Raw genomic sequence first — 22128 nt, 5'->3', positions numbered from 1 at the left:
CTATTAGTCATTACTTTTTAATAAGCTACTTATTATTTCAAACGTAGTGTGTTAGTTACTAATGTGTTATTTCCCATAGTTGTTGTTTCTATTCCTTTACAAAATTATACTTAAAAAACCAGAGAACTGGCCAAAAGTGGATAGTGGGTGTGGCAACCCCAGACATACTGGAGTATCCCACCCTGTAGTTATGCTGCCACCAACCATTCCCTATAAGGAGTCACACAGACCAGGAATGGATTTTAATAAACAAAAGAACAAGGTTTATTGAAACAACAAACAGGGTAAATAAAAGGATCAGGTAAATAGGAAACTGGAACTTGGTATAGTCCCAATCATACACATACAACAGATTGGTTCCCATGGAACACTTTAAGGTAACGCACAGACCCTGAACCTATCAGTTCTGGCTACCTAGATAGAAACCTGAACCTATCAGGTATGTACTATCTGACGAACAGTTGTACCCAGTCTGACACACAGACTCCAACTCAACTTCTCCACACAAGCTCCAAATATATATACAGTACAGCTCCTCCCCCCTGATGTCCCGCCTTCCACTCCCCATAGGATGGAACTTTCCCTCCAAACCCATGACAGACAGGTACCATCAGTGCTGTATGTGACAGTGGGTAGCCATGATTCCTTACATTTAAAAAAAATACTGATGATGGCATAGGTTTTTAAGTTAAAGTATGAAAAGACGGCGACCTACCTCACATTTTGAACCACTAGCGGCATAGTCTGGTTTGAGCTATTTTCTGGCCACTACATGATCTATAGGAAATTGTGAACCAGCCTGACCTTCCTTCATGCCCAGTCTCATCCTTGTTGGCCCAGCAACAGGGCTCTTCTTTTTTAGAAGCTAGGCTGGAGCGATGGAGACTAGATCAATGTGCATGGAAGAATCACTTTAAAGGAGATTGTTCCCAACAAAGTGCTCCTTCCTAATGAAATCCAAAGTAATCTAACTTCCTTCTCTGATAGCAGCCTTTGTTTTATAAGAATGATGCCATTATAGTCACATTGCTTCCATGTACAGTATTAGTATACTCATCAGGAGGAAAAAATGAAGGGGCATGTTGGTAATAGCGAACAGGATTCTGGATTTTTTTAAGGGATTGGGAAGGGTCAGGTATGTCAAGGTTGTTGAACAGCAGCAGTTTGTTACTGGGGTTGTGGCATCACTACAGAAATAATGTGGAATATTGAGCTGATACTCTTACAAAAGACTCAGTAAAACGATATTTGATAGGGCTGTTGAGAAGAAAGTGGATGAACTGCGTGCAGAAAGAGCAGCCTAGGCTCAAAACCTTGTGCATGCTGATGCTGAGAGCATGCTGTATTAATTCTTTAACTAAAGTGCTAAATCTTCCCACTGAGAAATATTACACGGCACACCTCTTTTCACCAAAGCAGATTTAGTGAGATCTGTATAAACATTCTGGGTTTAATCAACAAGCTGCCAATTGTTTTAACTTCCACTTTAGTCGTATTTGAAATTATACCTAAACAAAATGTCAGATATGCTCCCACAGTCCTGTTGATGTAATCTAAATGTTTTCCATTGACTGAAACTCTATATTCCACAGTCCATTTGAGCAAGTTGCATCTGTCTGCAAACCAAGAATGGGAGGTTATAGAGTTTAGGAATGTGACAGGTACTTGCAACATTTCTAGTTCTCCTGGATCTCGCTATGCTGAGACTTTGCTCCCTGTGACTTTCTTTCACCCTATACGGTGCGTTTTTTCCAGTTTCCTGAGAAAACAAGAGCCCTTCCTTGCCTTCCCCACACCCCATTTTTAGCTGTTTTTCTGCACCAGACGCTACCAAGAGCTACACTGCTTAATGCCCTTTCTGGTGAATACTGTAAAACAGTAGTTCCCAATTTTGGGTAACCCAGACTGCAGTTCCCAGAATCCCTGGCCAGCACAGTTGCTTGTGAAAGCTCCAGTTCTTGCAGTCCAAGAACACCTAGGTTGCCCAAGGTTGGGAACAACTGCTGTAGGGGGAGGGGGGAATGCCATTCTGTGCAGGAATTGTAATAATTCTGCACGGTTTGGCATTTCTTTTGGCGGGCGGGGGATAAAATTTCTGAAAAATCAGAAAAAGAAATCTCACAGGAAGAAATCTTTCTGCAAGGGAATAGAGGGATTTTCCCTCCTCAGAGTGCTTCCCAGAATGAGAGGCAACACAGTTCACATCCCTTGTAAAATTAACAGCTATGCTGTGACAACCAGACTAAATGCTGATTTCAACCTAGTTTAATCTGAAATATCAGGGTTATAAACTGTCTCAGGGTCTTCAGGAACCAGCATTAAAGTATGCTGTTTAGTAGACATACATTCATGTCCCATATTCATTTTCCACTGCTGTAAGGATCTAATCCTCCTTCACCAGGCTTTACACCCTTCATCTTCTGCAGTCTCTGACCCCCAGGTCTGAGGAAACATGATATTGTATAGGCATTCAGCAGAAATCTTGGCAGGGCATGTAAAGCACTATTCCACAGAAACTAACGATCTGCTTTTGAAGTCAGAATTGTTCAGTGGACATGGTAACATGTAGTATTTTTAACACCTGACAACATAGGAACACTATATGCCGTAAACATGGTGCGTCTCAATCATCTGGTTCATAGACCTTCATGGTAGCCTGATGCATTAATTCATCCCTAACTTTTTAATATCTAAATCTGACTATACCTTCAACTAAGAATTATTTGGCTGTATTTTGCTTCCTGGGTATCATGGTGGTGGAAGCCATTCAGTTCTTTGTTTTTGTATAAACAGAGAACAGTTTCTTTTTAAACTGAACCTTTCAAAGCTAGCTTTCTGAGCAGGCAATTTTTTTATACAACCACTGGATGTGGAAGTAGTGAAAAGTGCTATTGACAGTGTGAAAAATGGGATGACTTGAGGGCCAGATGGGGGTTTCTGTACATAGCATGTTCAGAACACCTGGCTCCTATATTTATCAACTAACCTTTATATCTGGCATTTTGTAACCATCCCTTCCCACATTGTTCCCAAACCTGGTCAAAATTATGCTCTTTGTGCAAGGTTTAGACCTGTTTTCCTAATCACTGTAAATACTAAATATTAACTGAATAGTCTTATAATTTCCATCTTCTTTTAAGTAGTCTGATGTATGGAGAATATGTATCAAGTATGTATCAGTATATACAACTCAGACTTTATTGATGATGCTTCCATTGGAGTAAAATGATTTGGAAGAAAATTATTGGGACAAGACATGAGTGCAATTCCTGGAAAAAATTGCAATTCTGATGTCAGTAAAGAATGAAGAAGTACTTTTGTGAAAAGTACTATATGAAAAGATGAAACATAACCATTTAAATCAATTTTAAAAAATAAACTAAAAATATTGATTTTTCAGTAAGGTATTTTTCTTGTTTATTGAATGCATTTTCCCTCAAATATTATTTCTTGGAATTAAAATTAAATATGACAGCTATTACAAAAATTCCATTGTAGCACCACAGACTGAGTTTCTCATATGTATGACATTTGTTCTGTATAATTGTGCAATATCTGAAAGCATCCTGTTTCCTTTTGAAATGTACCTCATCCAAGTGTCAAATTCCTTCAGCCTCTTTTCAGATACAGTAATATTTGATGTCCTGGAAGCATGACAGCTCCTGCTTCCATTGCATCCTGTCCTGTGATTAAATTTCATTGCCTCTGTTTTTCATACCAACATTTAGAAGCTGAAATCTTAAATTGTGAAGATGTTTGTGGTTATAATTTCTAGCTTTGGTATGCCAACAAACATATTTATAACAGCTGGGGTTCTCGGAAATGGTCTTAGGTAATTCCACGTCCATCGGTGTCTTTCTCTGAAGGACATGATAGTTCTAGCAGTCAATTTTCCAGCAAGTAGCAATTCTGTATTGATTATCGTTCAGTCAGGCTCCTTTTTATTGCTGCCAAATGACTTCGTGGAAAGAGATACTAGATGGGGAAGAGATAATAGGGTAGCAGTTGCTAGAGAAATATATCAGTGTCATATCAACATCCCTAGAAAATTCCTGATCATTCAGGTTGAAATTACCTTATCCCAGTGCTTAGAAAATATGTACTGTATGCCATATTGGCTGGGAGATTTGAGTAGTCCAAAAAAGTAACTTTTTCAAGCTCTGACTTATCTTCATGACAGTCAATAACTATATGATGTCCTCTTTGGTTCTCTGCTACATATGCTTCAGTTTGCCAAGTAGATTGCTCTGGATGGCATTGCTAGATCCCATATTATAGTCATAGGTTCTTCCAGAAGCTTCTAGAGATTAGAAGAAAACTCTTTAAGATCAGAAAAAGTGTGCTGCCATATGCTTGCCACCAATATAAGAAAATGGACATACTGGCTTCCAATCTTGGATTTTTCATTTTGTTAAAAAAAGAAGAAAGACCTGATTAATATCAAAATTTCCGTGATTCTTTTAAGACAGTACAAATACTGGAATAGGGAATACCTTTATTGGACCATTAAGAATATATTTTTAAAAATAGAGTGAGCTTTCAATGATAATTCCCCTTCCTCAGGCTCCAGGCTCAGCTTCTTAGATGGAGATAGTTGTAATTTGCAGTTTGCTAGAGCCAGTGGTTTGGGATTTATGACCCACCTCTCTAAACAAAAATTGGCCAGCAATCTGATTCCCCCCTTCAGCAGGAAGGCACAGAAGCACCACCTGGGCTTAATCCAAGATTGGCGTGATAAGCAGGATGCTGGCTGTACGTGCTGTGTGGCAACCCATAAGTGGATGGGTTGGTTTGGGGAGGTGGGACTGGGGATCCTGGTCATCTGGGTCCAGGATAGTCATATTCACATATGAATATGAATACCCCATCTCTGTTCATTATTCATCAACCTTGATGGATCATGAATCAAAACTAATCACCATTCTTCTGATTTGTGGCCATTTCTAGCCAGGACACTATGTGGCCTGTTGACATATGCCAGGTTCCCTCCCTCTTGGCCTTCAGGAAATGTGAAATCTAGGATTTTCAAAGAGGTCTTCAGAAACATCCTCTATGACAGTGGTCCCCAACCTTGGGCCTCCAGATGTTCTTGGACTTCAACTCCCAGAAATCCTGGCCAGCAGAGGTGGAGGTGAAGGCTTCTGGGAATTGTAGTTCAAGAACATCTGGAGGCCCAAGGTTGGGGATCACTGCTCTATGACACTCTTACAGATCCATGTGTTCGAATTTGAATTTTGTTTGCCATTGCTTTCGGAGTTTTTTTTGTTGATTTTTATTATTTGTATGTGTTGTTAGCCCCCTCCACTTCAGAGTAGTGCCTTGTCACTAGATGGGTGGGATGGAAATCATAGAATCATTAAGTTGGAAGGGGCCTATAAGGCCATCAAGTCCAACCCCCTGCTCAGTACAGGAATACAAATCAAAGGATATCTGCCAGGTGGTTGTCTAAATTTTTATTGAATGCCTCCAGTATTGGAGCAGTCACCACCTCTCGAGGTAGTTGGTTCCATTGTGGTTCTGCTCTAACAGTCAAGACATTTTCTCTGATATGAAACAAACAAACAAATATAACTAACTTACTGTATTAACTCTGATTCGTTGGGTTGAACATCAAGTCACCTGTTGGTAATTGATTAGTAGTACAGGCATACCTCGGTTTACAAATTTAATACGTTCTCCGGTACGCTACGTAATGCGAAAAATTCGTAAACTGAAATGCGGATTGCCATAGGAACAGGGGTGGTGCTATAAATCTCCAAACACAATGCATCCTGGGGGAACTTCCTTCGTACTGCAGGGAAAAAACTGTAAACCGAGACATTATTTTCAATGGATTTCCATTCGTAAACCGAAAATTATGTTAACTGAGATATTCATAAACTGAGGTACTAATGTATAAAAAGATAATTGATTAGTAGCTTATCCACAATGCAGAACAGAACCTGCTGGATACTGTCTTGTTCATTGACAAGTAGTGCAGACTTGACCAAAAAGCAGTTAGACCTATGTACATCTATGTCCAGAGCTGCACTTTTGTTCCTCAAACCTTTCGTCATTTTCTCCTCTCCGTATAACAACAAGCCTCGGCAACTGTACTCGTGAATGGCTGAGTACAATGTGTGGAATGACTGTTCTTAAATGGATTTGGGCATTATATATATATATATGACTTAGTAGTATGTTTGATAGATTCCGGAGTGCTTCCAACTGGCTTAATGTCACTGTAGCTATAAGACTTGGGTTTGAATTTGAGAGTGGACTATTTAGGTGTGCTTAAGTGTGCTGAGGCCACATGAGATGGGGGAAGCACACTAGCCCTGTCCCCTTCAAGGCTGTAATAATGGAAATGTCACTAGAGTGCTTTCTAGTGAACCCAGACCTCGCAAGATCAGTATTCTGGCTCATGTGGAGAGGCTTTCCAGATACAGCAGCCTTCCACATTTCAGACTGTTGAATTTCCATGATTAAGATGACAGTAAAGGGGTGGGGTGGGGTCAGCACACTTATTTCATCCTTCATGGGCTCCGCATGCTTTAGGCATGCCTGAATAAGGCTCGTGTCAGTGAGCTTTGAAATTCTAGGGCTGTGGTCCAAAAATCTAATTTTTTCAAGGTTTGGCAGAATGCCCATTCATTTTATTGCAGGCATTCTAAAAATGTTTCCTTACCACAGGGAAGGAAATAATTAATCAGCTTCTTCCAACTTAGCCTTGCATGGCTGGTTTTGTTTCGTTTTGTGTTTTTTGGTATGAATCTTCGAAAACACATTGATTTGTATGTGTAAAATAGATTTAGAAAAATCATACGCGCAGGTTTGGAAACTCTAGAACTTAGTGATTTTTCCCCATATGTTTGGTCATCAGTCAGGTCTGATACTGACCAGCAAATAATTAAAAAAAATGGAGTGGAAAATGTTTTGAAGCATCATGGTGGCTTCTTTAAAGATAACTACTGGAAACAGAATAGCTTGTTATGTCAAAGCTGGCCTTAGTCATGGACCTGTATAAACTGGTGGGAGATTGCTAGGTTTCATTGAATAGCTGTGTTTCAGAACATGCATGGAGCTCTTATACCACTTCTAAAGCTATATGATGTGGCCTCCAGTCATAGAATTTTTTATAGGTACAGGGAGACAGGTTAAGTAGGCTGAGTTGTTGGATAAAGTAGAGGAAGAGAGTGATGTGAATGGAAAATTAGCAGGAAGGGACAATGGAAATTGATTAGTGGTCATTTGGAACTATATGTTATTTGCTGCTGAGAAGGCCCTATGTGGCAAGATTGCTTGCTGCTCTCATTCCCTTTGCAAAGTGAAGCTTCCTTAGCTTGAAGGAGGAGGAGGGAGTTGCCTGAGGAAATCTAATGTCTGCGTATCAAACCTGAATTTTTTATTCACAGTGACCACGGCATTGAGGGGAGCAGAATACCTGGTTCTTATAAAGATGATTTAGATGCCACTGCAATGATAGGAGGTGGCCATAGTTTTGTAGATGGTACCTAAAAGTAATGCTTAATAAACTTTCTTATTTCCATTCTGCAATATAAAACACTTGTGATTTGCCAAAAGCCAACAAGCTCACAGGTAGGGGACAGATAAGCAAGATAAGCAGGAAATGGCACATAAAGAACAAACCATTTATATTCCTCCATACTCACTCAATCCCTGTGGAAACATGCAGGAAAAAAGGACTAAAATGTAAAAAAATGGCAGTATTGTTGTTTATATGTGTGTTATTTCAATGTGTTCATCAGCTATATCCTAACTAACCAGATATTTTATTTAAAACAATGTACCTTGGGAGGTTTTATTCAAGAGAGGTTTAGACAGCCACCTGTCAGATCTGGTTTGATTTGGATTCCTGCACTGAATAGGAAGTTGGATTTGATCACCTTATAGGTCATTTCCAATCATTTCCAACTCTTATGTTTCTATGATCTTCTGTCTGCTCAGCTTTATTGGTAAATTTGGATTTTACTTGCTTTTATCTTTGCTTTCTCCTCTGTTGGTATTTGGCCAGTACAGTGGTGCCTCGCATTACAATGTTAATTCGTTCCAGCGAAATCGCTGTAGAACAAAAACGGCTTAGTGCAAAAATAAAAAGCCCATTGAAACGCATTGAAACCCCTTCAATGTGTTCCAATAGGCTGGAAACTCACAGTCCAGCAAAGATCCTCCATAGAGTGGCCATTTTTGGTGGCTGTCTTGCGAGGAATCCAAAAACACAGCGGGGAGCCATTTTATTTACCCGGTGACCATTTTGAAACCACTGATCAGCCGGAGGAAAATTATCGTTTTGCAAAGAATCGGTTCCCGAAGCAGGGAACCGATCATCGCAAAGCGAAAAAACCCTATTCAGACCATTGTTTTGCGATTGCAATTGTGATTGCAAAAAGATCATCGTAATGCGGCTACATTGTAATGCGGGGCAATTGTAAAGCGAGGCACCACTGTATTTCTGGTTGAATGAATCCATGCCTTCATTCTTCATTCATGGCTTTGTTGTGTGTGCTTCTTTTTTCTTATAGTAGGCATGGGCCACGACAAAATTTCAGTGACTTCTGATTATACCCTGGCATTCAGACATGATGAGTACTTGAAACATTCCTCATTCTTGATTTTCCAAGTCATAGGATGTATAAAATATAATTTTCTTTATTTGAGTGTTTATTTGGTCTGTAACGAGAGCCATTAAATTGGTTACAGACTGTATAAACAGAGAAAGAGCAAGCTAGAGTTTAATAAACACACACTTGAAGAAGGCTGCTAGGTCAAAATGCACTGGGCATTTTACACTGAAATAAAGAACATTATACTGTATTATCTACATGCTGAGACCACAGTTCTCTCTCTTTTGTTTAACTTAAAACTTCAGTGGATGTACCAGTTCTTTTTGTTATTTTGCAAGCTGCACCATGCCAATTGTTCCTGAGGAGGTTTCTCCCAGTAACAGAGAGATTTCTTGGCTTCTTGTAAAAAATGGATCCTGGTTCACAAAACAACAACTGTTCATTCTCTGCCATGTGCTTGGAATGGGCAGCCTTTGGTGATGTCACACATCTCCAGAAACCATGTGCCCCAGCTGCTAGAGCTACCTACTGTACATCCCTGTTCTAAGTTTGCAGGTTGCTTTGCCTGCCATTAAGTGCCAGCTGGCTAGATGGCTGGTTGGGGGGGGGGGGGACAACAACACGGATTAGTGCAGGATTTTTGTGGATTGGGCTGGATGAGCAAGAGAATTTGTTTACTACAAAAGCCCATTTGCTCCTACATAGTTACTGGCTGAAGGTTTGCTGCGGTCCTGAAACACCTGCATTAGACATGATGATAGGAATCATCATACATGCTGAATCCAGTAGCAGCAGTTATGTGAGCATATATTCTTCCTCCACTGTCCCGCAGGCTGGTTTCAATACTGCGAAAGAAGACATATAGAACATCAGTGAGGAGATGGTCTTAAAGATGGTTGTTGTGGGGTTTTTGGGCTCTTAAAGAGTTAAGAGCCTTAAAGGTCTTAAAGAGTTATGAGTATTATGAGCAGATGTAGTTTTATTTATTGGTTCCAGTCTGAAGGAAAACTGTTTTGGGAAAGCTCACCTTGTCAGACTATAGACCAAACTAGGAACTGTCTTCACAAGATTTAAACTGTATTGACCAGATTTTTCAAATGTAATGTAAATGCTATTGTTCTTAGTCATCAAATTCCAGGAACCATATCCTAGTATTTCTGATTCCACAAATGTTGCTGCTCTTCATTTTAGAAAATTTATTTTCTTTCCTGAGTATTATTTAAATAGTATTGATAGTGTTAACCTAGAGAAGTCATGTACTGTATTTCATCAGCCAAATTAGCTGTTTTACATCATGATAACTGTGTGCTCTCTTGCTGCAATGTTGTGAGCACATGTTTCCAAAGCTACCTGTCAGATGCCTTTAGTTAATTCCGAGTAATCTGTCACCAGCCAGATTGCCTTCTGATAATTAACCAGATATTTATAAGAATTGAATGTATTGGGAATGAGCAGGTACATGTCCTGGGTCAACAATCATGCAAAAATTGTCAGGCATCAAATAAGGACAAGATGCTTCCATGCTTGGAAGTTTGGTTTTTTTGTTGTTGTTGCTCTTTTAAAGTAGTCTAGTCAATCTCATTAGAGTTTCTGAGATTTTCACAGTAGCTAGATGTAACTGTCTAAGTTCTTAATACCAATGCTCTTTCTATTGCAGCACAATGTGGCTGCATATCAATGTAACTCCTATATGTAAATGGCATTTCTTCCGTAATTCCCTCCACCATGCCACAGTACATTTGATCAGTATATTATTTTGGCTGTTCCTCTGGCTGTTCAATTAAACCAGGACTGTTGTGTTTTGATCCTAAGTGCTTCAAGGCACAATTTCTTTCATATCTGCAACTGCAGCTGGAACAGTGAAGACAAGCACTGTTTCTACAAACTGGACACATTTTGCATGAAGTCTGAGTTAAAATTTAAATGTGAATTAACATCCCAATTGAAGACTTCAAATAGAAGATATGCAAAGGGGATTCCAAGCTGTTTTGTTGTTGCTCATTTGTGTTTTGCATATTCATAGGATGTGATTTGGCAACCCATTGTTATGATATATAAGTAACCAAGATTTCTAGCTATAATGTTGATATTATGGTATTAGTTGCTTCACTGAAGAAAATTTATTTCTCATCTCAGAGTAACAAACTGCAAAGTGCCAGAACAAACTTTAATCATCTTAACCAGTGACCTAGCTGATAGAATTATCAAGGTACCAGCTTAACATAGATGATGGGAGATCCTTAGCCAGGCTTTCTAACCTTTGCTTTAAAAAATTAAAAGTGAAAACAAGATTTCACCCCCAAAAGAAGATATTACTCAAAACAGAGAATGCAGTGTAAAAGTTACAAATTAGTTACTCATGGGAGACTTGGACATGAATCCACAAAAACTCTTTAGATAAGGTAAGGCTGCTGCTCATATGTATCTTGAGATGTTCATGGCCCATTCTCTAAATGTCTATTATATTTAAGTTTTAACCATTTAATTTTTTTTTTAAAAGACTGTGGCTGTGGATTCAGATTTGGAAATATCCAGAATTCATCAAATAATGCTATATTTGGAAAATTCTGAATATATCTGAATTTGATAGTTCTGAATATCTGTAATAATAATTCCTAATATTTGCAGTCCCATTTGCTCCTTAAAATTAGAAAACAAAAGACTAAGTTTCTGCTTGTGAGCGGAGGAACTGATAGTGAAACCTATTTCTCAGACATCCTGATTTATTGAGAAATAAAACATAAAGACATTATGGCACCAGAGTAGTGGGGGCAGAGAACTCAGTGTCTCCTGACTGTGGTTGACTGTAAATGTTGTCTATCTGCACCAATGAAGTCTAGAAGCAGGCACAGAGAGCAGAAGGTATTTCTCACACTGGTTTTTTTTCCAATTGAAAGGTGGGCATAGTTGCTTATAAAATCCCTGAGCATTTGCTGTTACGATATGCTCTGGGGCAAGCCTGCACTACAGCAGTTTTCACTGTGTCTTTTTCTGAACCATCAACTTACATTTACATTCTCAACGTCTTCTTGTATATTCTTTACTTAATATAGATAGGAATAAGATTTAGAATTAGTAGATTCATAAATTAATACATTATAAAATAACAAGGAAATATTATATTAGGTTTAGACCTCTTAAGGTAAAGGTTCCCCTTGACAATTTGTCCAGTTGCGTCCGACTCTAGGGCACAGTGCTCTTCCCTGTTTCCAAGCTGTAGAGTCAGTGTTTGTCCGAAGACAGTTTCCGTGGTCATGTGGCTAGCGTGACTAGACACGGAACGCCGTTACTTTCCCACCAAGGTGGTACCTATTTATCTACTCACATTTTGCATGCTTTCAAACTGCTAGGTTGGCAGGAGCTGGGACAAGCGACAGGAGCTCACTCTGTCACATGGATTCGATATTACGACTGCAGGTCTTCTGATCTTGCAGCACAGAGGCTTCTGCGGTTTAGCCTGCAGCACCACCACATCCCTTTTAGACCCCTTAGACAGGGAAATAAGATTTTGTTATATATAGGGAGATAATTTAATAGATTTTGTGTCTGTGTGTGTGCATGTGTGATTTTCATTAGAAAGTCTTGTATTCTGCTGTAGCAGAATTATGGTATCATGGAAGTAGTGCCATATATTTTACGTAAGCACATTAAACAGGATTCTACAAGCAAAATCAAAAGATCGGGGCCCAAACAATAAATTATAATTATGAAAGTGGACCTCAGATCAGCAGCAAATTTGGCACAGATGTAACAGAAAGTGTGCTTGCTCTGTGCCAGATTTAGGGATGTTTGGGCAAAGGGTTTTTGAGTTGTGATTTTTTTTAAAAAAAACAGTTTTGCCCCAGAAGCAAGTGTCCATTTTGTCAGCAAATAGAAAAGAGATGAAAAATATAGATAAGACAAAATTTGCATTCCTAGAGGGAGAAAACCCTCCATTTTAACCTTTTTTTTCTTCATCCATGTGAATTGGGGCAATCCTGGCTCTAATTCAGAAACTTTAATTACTGCTTTTTACCCTCTAAAACTTCTGAAATCCTTGCCTTAAAAAAAAAACTTCTGAGAATTCCAAAGGACCTATTTGCATAGCACAGCATTCTGCCCAATTAGAATGTGCCTCCAGTCACCCCACAGGGCATGTGTCTGTCATTTTAAACTCTGCCACAGTCTGCCACAGTCTTCAGTGTGAAAGAAAGCATTTAACTCCTTCCTGGTCACACGTTCTTAGCCCTGCCTGTGGAAATATTTAGAAGCTATTTTTGAAAAATAGATAATAATATACAGCAGCTCACTCATTTAAACTGTGAAATTCCTGTTTTTTTCCTGTTATATCTTTGAATGATCACAAAGAACATTTTACTCATTTTGCTCATGAGTACATTCACCCAGTTTAAAGGTAAAGGTTCCCCTTGACAATTTGTCTTGTCGTGTCCAACTCTAGGGTGCGGTGCTCATCCCTGTCGCTAAGCTTTATAGCCAACGTTTGTCCATAGACAGTTGCTGTGGTCACGTGGTCAGCGTGACTAGACACGGAACGCTGTTACCTTCCCACCAAAGTGGTACCTATTTATCTACTTGCATTTGCATGCTTTCAAACTGCTAGGCTGGCGGGAGCTGGGACAAGCGACGGGAGCTCACTCCGTCGCGTGGATTCTATTTTATGACTGCTGGTCTTCTGACCTTGCAGCACAGAGGTAAACTTCTGTGATTTAACTTCTGCGGTTTAACCCTCAGCGCCACCATGTCCCTCTTACCCAGTTTACTCATCGGTTTATGGATCCACATGATTTCATTACACATATGATTTCATATGAAGTTAATCACTTCTCACCGAAACACGAAGTAATTCTCAGGGCTGTTTTTCAACATGTGTGAATGGTAGTGAGCAGAAGAGGGAATCCTGCAGACCATCTTGATGCTGCCATTGGTGTTGCCAACATTTAAGCTGTCCTTTGCTATGTAAAGCTTGGCATCCTTTTTCCTGCTGGCAACGTGGGCACAATATTTTGCAGCAATATTGAGCCATTTCTTGGCTTTTTGAATTGTGGGCACAGAAGCACAATATCCCACATTCATAAAATAGAGGGTTTCTTTTTTAAAAAAGAAAAGAATATAGTCTTCTTTGGGTAGAGTTTGCAGCCAGTATGAAACATGGGTTTTGGTAGGAGTAGGCAGTTGGGGAAGGCTGCAGGAATGTCGCCTGCACTCACTGCAGGAGTTTCTACTGAGAGGAGTGAGAGAAGAAAAAGACAGCTTACAAGTGCTATTTATGAGCCCTCCAAACAGAATCTGTCACCCAGCTGCCTTATTCAGCACTGATGCTGACAGAGAAGCAGGTTGCAGAACAGGGCATGTGTGTAGAGATGGTAGAGAAGCCTCTGGTTCAAACTGAGTCAGATAGGAATGAACCTCAGGCATATTCCAGTGACGTCTTTGTGCCATCCAGCCAAAGCAGTCATGGCAAGGGGCCAAAAAAAAAAGTTGGTGACGAAGGCCCTTTTTTCTCCCAAGGGCCTGCAAAGGACAAGGGCGGCATTAGCACTCAGACTGACACTGTCAGCTTGGGCAACAGAAATGCTGCTGTTTTTGTGGTTGGCAAAGAGCTTCATGAAGAACACCGTAGCTCCATGTAGCTCCATCATATTAAAGGAAAGTGTTTATATACAACCTCCATTCACAGCAAATCTCTCCTGTGCAAAGCACCATTGTGGTGGGTGGGGGCTCCTCTTCTATTACAAAGACATCTGACATGGGGGAAGAGGAGACTGAGGGGTTTTAGAGGTGTATAAAAATGTTAAAATATAAGACGCTGAAAACAATTTAAAATCAAGCAGTTGAAAAACAAAATTAAAACCATTTGTCAAAATGATGCTGGTTTTGGTGCTAATCAAGGCTCCAAGCGGAGGGTATTCCACAGTTTGGGTGGCACTACACCTTTACTCCAATTAACCCATATTTATTTATCTCCTTATATCAAATGTTTTCTATATAGCTAATGCAGATTAAGGCAAGGAAAATTATAACAAAACAACAAATGCAGTCATTATAATACTATTATAAGATCACTAATCTAATGGTATCCTTTAGCTACTAGATCCAATTCTTCTTCTCTCTTGTGGCATCATGCACACACTATACGTTTTCCAGAGGATTGGGGAACCCTCCAGAGAATATTTGGTGTGCTTACAGGGGACTGTTTCACGTGAAGAGAAAATAATGGAAGTCCACTTTCACAATTTTAGATTTAGCTCTCTAAAACAGCAATTAATTTAAGGTGTCCTGTTTCTCTTCCTAAACAAGTACAATTTCCCCAGGTAGTGTTTTACTGGAATGCTGTATGGGTGTCTCTTGTGCAGTTCCTAGCAAATGTCAGCAGCTTTTTGAACCTTTTAAAAGATTGGTATTTTTAGTTCTTCTGTCTGCAACATTAATGCTATCAATAGCCCCTTTGCAGTACATACTGTAGATTTTCTATATATACATATTCACCCCTTTCATCTACACCTTCATCACAGAGTCAGGGACCAAGGAAAATGCCTTTGATGAAAATGAAAATGCCTTGGCACTTAAGGTTGAATCTTTCAGTAGGAGATTCCTGGTGGGACCTTGGCCACATCTTTATTTTGTATTTGGATTTGTGAATCATCATGAACTATACGACAAGGTTAGTTTGAAGGTGAATAAGTGCATACATAATATTTTTTACTTGCAAAATGAGGAAAGGAATAGTATAGATTGGTTAAACAGATTTTTTCCTGTAGCTCATTGCTACAGGAACAGACCCTGAATAAGAAAAGAAGCTGATCAGGATGACACCTGTTTGACTGATCCTTTACTAGCACGTGCAGTTAAAGCCATTTCATGCATTCTGTGTTTTATCTTCACAGTGAAGATGTCTGCAAACGAGGTTTCACTGTCATCATTGATATGCGGGGGTCTAAATGGGACCTGATCAAGCCTCTCTTGAAGACCCTTCAGGAGGCCTTCCCTGCAGAAATTCATGTTGCCCTGATAATCAAGCCAGATAACTTCTGGCAGAAGCAGAAGACAAATTTTGGGAGTTCGAAGTTTATCTTTGAGGTAAGATTGTGAGTGTTCTGTAATTTATGAAGAGTTTTAATATGTCTGAAGACTATCAGCTCTGAAGAACTAGTGATGTACACCACCCAGAGTAGTGATTTTGTTAGGTGGGCAGTATAAAAATCAATCAATCAATCAATCAATCAATCAATCAATCAATCAATCAATCAATCAATCAATCAATCAATCAATCAATCAGTCAACCAACCAACCAAACAAACAAACAAACAAACACACACACACACACACACACACACACACAAACACACACAAAAACAAACACACAAATACAAAATGAAGCCTCTTAAACGTATCTGCCAGACATTTTTCTTTTGTGAGGCTAAACCACAATACATTAATGCTACATAGTCTTAATGAGATATATTTATTTTATTTTATTTTTATTACTAAATAATAAAATAAATAAATAAATATATGGCAACAATATGAATTATTGGAGATCTATACAGCTCATCTTATATGGCTTCCCTGGAAAAAAAGATATCTGATAATTGCCTGCATCAACTTGACAACAGGATACTGCCCTCAGGTGACAAAGGGACAAAAGGCCATAGAAGCTATGCTGTTCTGTTGCCTCCTTCTGAAAGGAAGAAGAAGAAGAAAAAACTCAGCTGCTTCTTTTGACACTTCAACAACTGCAGCAATAGCCAGGTTTATATTTTCCCTAGAGGAGTGTAGTCAGTCACAGGTTGTTGGTAAGCAAAAGAGAGAGAGTGAGACTGACACTGGACTGACTAATGCAGATTTCAGGAGCCAGCTGTCAACAAGAGATATGACCCAATAAGCCCTCATGTCATTAATTCCAAAGTACTGTCTGCAAATTATTTTTCTTTTTTTCTGAAAAAATGAATGTGCAAGCTGTGAGTTTGATTGGTTGTGCACATCCCTTCCCTCTTCCTGATGAAGTTTGATAATGTATTCCTATTCATCTCCAATTCTCAAGGGAAAACCCATCCGAATAATAAATGTATCTGCAGAATGCTTTAAACAAAAAGGCCTCCTGTCATATCTTTCTGTCAAAAGGCCAGTTGTGACATGGGCAGAATATTTTTAAAGCAGATTTAAAAACCAACCAGAGAATCTTGGGCCTATATTGACATGTTCTGTGTTTAATCTGATGATTACCGTATTTCAAAATTTTAAAGGATCATTGTTTAAGTAGCCAGTCTGGAAAGTTCAGGTATTTTTTAGAAATGTTTTGTGTATGTGCCTGCCTTCTTCAATGACTAAAAGACAATATTCTGAAGCATTTTCTTGTGTGCATGCTTCTCAGGAAGTCCCTAGCAAAGGGCAACAAAAACAAACAGATAACAAAAACCCAACAAAAGCATTGTGGCACCTTTACAGCATCTAGAGATAACATGCTCCATGTGTATCAAGAAATGCATTACAATCCACAGAAGTTCACATGGACATAATTGTTAATAAATACATTTATAATTTTAGAAGCATCAGAATACTTCAGAGTAACACAGAAACGTCTCTGTAAACTTTAGCAAAGTATCATACCAATATTTTAAAAATATCAGTGATGCTAATTATATATTCAATGGGACATGACAAATCTTATGTCAGGACTTGAACTGGCAGCCCCGCGTCTCTCTTCCTTCTGTGTAATTCATAATGAATCTCATCTTGTGAGAAGTTATGAATATACTGTGATTTTTCTGGGTGGATTCTCATTAGTACATCCTTCTCCTTATGGAATTGTTTCTATCAATAGAACAGGGAAAGGCTCCTCCACCCAAAGCCCGTCTGTGCTCCCTCACTATCTGCTTCAGAAGATACCTGGAGCAGATTTGGAGAGAGAATGTGAGGCTACAAGAGAATAAAGAAGTCTCATTCTGTGAGCAGACATCTACTGACAGCATGTTGTATTTCTTCCTCTGTTTTCATTTACGGTAATTTAAATATGTAGCTGATATGAGTGGTCTTAGTAAGTTTCAGCAGGCCCAGGCAAGGTAATTTCAGTGATGCCATCATAGCTGTTATAATGTCTAGTGGTGGGCTGGGAAACTGCAGAACTCCAGATGTGGTTGAACTTCAGTTCCCATGATCTTTCACCATTGGCTGGGCAGGTTAGGACTAAGGGGAGATGTAGTCCAATTACATCAGGAGATCTGCATTTGATTTAGTTTTACCTGAGAAATGATTGATACCATATATGTTGCTGGATCTATTTTAAAACTGAAACCAAAATCAGAATTTGTCCTTGTTTATATGCCTTTGTAATTTCCCACCCCCAATAAAATGTCAAGAGAATACAGAATTTCACATAATATAAAAAGTTAAAACTAGTCCAATGTTTTAATAGTAGCGTAAAAATCAGCAGCTATTGGATAAGAAAAACAGAAACATTAACTTGATGATAAGAACATCAAGAATGAAGAAGAAATTAAAGATTTTCGGAAACAAAACAAGGCATCTCATAGAGATGTCTTATGGGCATTTCCAGGCAGGCACCATAACAGAAAAGGATCCTGCATTGGACAGAGATTGGTCTATGGACTAGGATCTCTCTTCTAGATTTGAAAAACGAGGAGATTAAGATGGGTTTCCCTTAAGGTTCAACAGGAAAGTACTCTGTTGTTCTCACATTCATTGTTTGGTTCTTCTGGCCCAGTTTTCACTATTACAAATCAGCTGCTTATATTTTTGATACAGCTGTTAATCATACAACAGAAAACATATGACATGTTACACTGCAAGACAAGAATCTAAGAATGATATCAATTTCAGATGCAATATTTAAAAGATTATAGAGGTGAAATGCCATTCTTGTAATTAAAAAAGAAATTTATGAACAAAGGGTTTTTGGGGGTTCCCCCCGAGTTGACTGCAAACAAGAAAGTTGCCATATTTACTAGGTGGAACTGCCACAGATGCGGGTAATAAGGCTTCAATGGCAAGACAGTACACACTTGGAGAGTATTCATTTATTTACTGTTCTTTTAAAATCACCTACTGTATGTATAATATGTGCATGTTTAAACTTTATGAAAAGTGGCCCTAATACAAGACTCCGTGATTTCAAATACTTTGGTGCACTTATGTCTTTTTTGGCAACGAGGGTTGGTAAATGCCACAGATGAAGGTCTGAAGGTACCATGTCAGCAAAATATGTGGACTGTCCCACTAGAGGGGAAAATACCTTGGATCAAGTATATAGTAACATCATGCATGGATATACGACAAAGCCATTGCCTAGCTCGGGACAGTCAGATCATATATCTCTGTTTTTGATTCCATCATATAGACTTCTTGTTAAAAGAATCAGGCCATCAATTACAGAAATACAAGTGTGGCCAGTGGATGCATCTGAGCAACTTCAAGATTGCTTTAGGAGCACTGATTGGGCACTGTTTGAGGAGGACAAAGTTGATACTTATGCCTCGACAGTACTGTTTTATATCAAAAGCTGCATCGATGTTGTTACTACCACCAGACAAGTACGAGTGTTTTCTAATAACAAGCCTTGGCTAAATAGAGAAGTGCACCTTTTATTAAAAGCCAGAAATGCTGCTTTTCATTCTGGTGATGAACTACAGCATAGAGAGGCCAGAGCTAAACTGAAAAGGGGCATTAGGGATGCCAAAACTATGTACAGCCAGAGAATTGAGCAACATCTTGAGAGTTCTGAAACTCGTCGAGTATGGCATGGCCTACGACAAATCACGGGGCAGAGTAACAAAAACAATCTGTGTAGCAGCAGTGATTTTTTGGCTGAGCAGTTAAATCAATTTTCAGCCGTTTTGAGGTGGAAACAGGAACAACCATTATTCCAGCACCTACTGTCTATAATACATCACTAGAATCTACCATCGACAGACAACCACTAGTACTGCAGATTTCAGATGTGAGACGCGCTTTCCAGAATATTAACGTTCGAAAGGCAGCTGGACCAGATGGAATCATGGGATGAGTTGTTAGGGGCTGTGCTGCAGAATTAGCTGGAGTTTTTACGGATATTTTCAATCTATCCTTGTTGCAGTGTTCTGTCCCCACTTGCCTGAAGACATCTATTATAGTGCCAGTCCCGAAGCAGTCAGCTGTGGTATCTCCCAATGATTATAGAGCAGTAGCTTTAACATATGTTATTATGAAATGTTTTGAGAGATTGGTTCTGGATTACATTAAGGCTAGTCTTCCACCTTCTTTGGACCCATGGCAATTTGCATACAGGAGAAATAGATCTACTGATGATGCTGTGTCCATTGTACTCCATACTGTATTGAGCCACTTAGAACATCAGGGAACTTATGCGAGGCTGTTGTTTGTGGATTATAGCTCTGCTTTTAATACCATTCTACCAAATAGGTTGTTTTTTAAAATGATCAACCTGGGATTACCTCAGGAGATCTGCATGTGGATAAAGGACTTTCTGACAGATAGGCCACAGTCAATAAGGATGGGATCCCACCATTCTTCTACCCTGGTACTAAGTACAGGAGCTCCCCAGGGCTTTGTGCTAAGTCCCTTCCTCTATTCCCTGTGCACACATGATTGACCCCACTATATAACACCAATGCAATTATTAAATTTGCGGATGATACGACAGTGGTGGGGCTCATAAATAAGAACAATGAGTCTGCTTATAGAAAGGAAGTACAAAGGTTGATACTTTGGTGTAAAGAAAATCATCTCACACTTAACATCAAAAAAAACTAAAGAATTCATGATTGATTTTAGGAGGAAGAGAAATGTACATTTATCACTGTACATAAACGGTGAGGAAGTGGAGAGAGTTGGTAGTTTTAAATTTCTGGGTACTTACATCTCAGAGGACCTCTCATGGACTATAAATGCCAAGATGCTAATGAAAAAGGCACAGAAGAGGCTGTATTTCCTGAGAATGCTCGGCAAGTTAAATTTATCTCAGCATTTACTTCTGTCATACTATCGTAGCACCATTGTGAGTGTCCTAACCTATGGCATTCTGGCATGGTTTGGGAGTAGCTCTGTAGCGGACAAAAAAGCTCTACAGAGAACCATTAAAATTGCCCAGAATATCATTGGGCTCCAGCTACCAACCCTGGATGACATCTTCACATCCCGCTGCCTGAGGAAGTCACACAGCATCCCGAGAGACTCTTCCCATCCTGCTTATAACTTTTTTGAACTGTTACCATCTGGCAGAAGATATAGAACAATTAAGACTCGGATCACACATTTTCTCAATAGTTTTTATCCTAGAGCTATAATTGCAATTAATAATTAGCTTAAAGACCACCAGTAGTGAATAATTAGTTGGACTGTGTTACTTGGCCTGTGGTATAGATGTTTGTATTTTTAGTGGGGGACTTTTAGTGGATGGGGAGTGTTTGGGGAATTTTATGTGTGTGCATGTGTCTGGTCTCTGGGTGTCTGTGAATTTCATTGTATGGGTATACTGTGTATATAGTTACAATGACAATAAATTATTATTATTATTAAATACAGCATCTGTGGTTAGAGTGCTGTGATAAATATGTAGGTTTCAGAATACTGGTGTAAAATCAGTAACTTTTTCTAAATTATATGTGGAAATTTCCTAGCTACACAATTCATTCTGGCATCTGCCGTCTTTTCACTGTTAGAATCAAGATCTCTAGAATGGCAGATTTCTTTTCTCATTGCCACAGTAGTCTCCCTTTTTTTTCCTTTCATATATAGACAAAGCTTAGTAATGGTACCTGTTGCATTGTGTCCTACTTTAGCAGGTCACCAGTTACAGACTCTCTTGTGTCTCACATCTTGACAAATATCCGTCTTCTCTCTGTAAGCTGTGGTTACCGGAGATATAAGCAATGTACATATGGAAATTTGCTTTTGATGTTGTAATTAAATTCAAATTTTGACTGAACAAATATAGTTTCGAAAATAAAGAACAGAAGTATCTTGTGTGCTTTTGAAAACAAAAAGAATAAAGCCATGATTAATATATTTCTCCCATATCTATTTTAGCAGGAATAGATGAGAGACAGTTATTCGCGTATAAGGACAGAGATAATTGTTTGTTTTAGTGCCCATAAAATATCGTGATAGAATCTTTAAAGTGATCAAATTCTGCTACATGGCGTATGTGCATCAGGACTTTGTCCCATTTTAAGTCCTGTACTGCTTTTTATAGTTTTGAAGCCGGTTTATCTTTTTTTAAAAATCATTAAAAACATGTATTAATGTTTTTTATATAAATAAAAATGAGTCAAATTAGAATGCACTGGAACTGGACCATTACAAGCTTTAGTTCAGACTCTGGCTTAGCTATTAATACATTGGGTGGCATTGTACATTAAATCTCTACCTCAGAGCCTCAATTCCCTTCCTTTAAAATGAGGCTAATAAACAAGTACTTACTAGACAAGAAAATGCTGTAAAACATGTTCTACATTCAAGCTGCATATAAGGTAACAGTTAAAACCTTTTTCATAGTGAAGATTGCTCTTTATATCTGTAGTAAGTTCTTATGTAAATATCCCTGTGGTAT

The 22128-nt window shown here is 38.9% G+C and overlaps 1 protein-coding gene across 1 annotated transcript in view; it reads left to right on the top strand.

The window, feature by feature from the left end:
- KALRN (kalirin RhoGEF kinase) overlaps window positions 1–22128 on the top strand; it is a 515545-nt gene that overhangs the window by 294801 nt on the left and 198616 nt on the right. Inside the window, exon 4 of the mRNA XM_078394494.1 lies at window positions 15449–15641. Within this exon, the coding sequence (XP_078250620.1) occupies window positions 15449–15641 (193 nt within the window). The remainder of the gene's footprint in view (window positions 1–15448; window positions 15642–22128) is intronic.

Source organism: Pogona vitticeps, chromosome 1, assembly GCF_051106095.1.
Source record: "Pogona vitticeps strain Pit_001003342236 chromosome 1, PviZW2.1, whole genome shotgun sequence".
NCBI lineage: Eukaryota > Metazoa > Chordata > Lepidosauria > Squamata > Agamidae > Pogona > Pogona vitticeps.
Note: the sequence above shows the minus strand (reverse complement) of the source record. Positions and strands in the feature narration are given on the sequence as shown.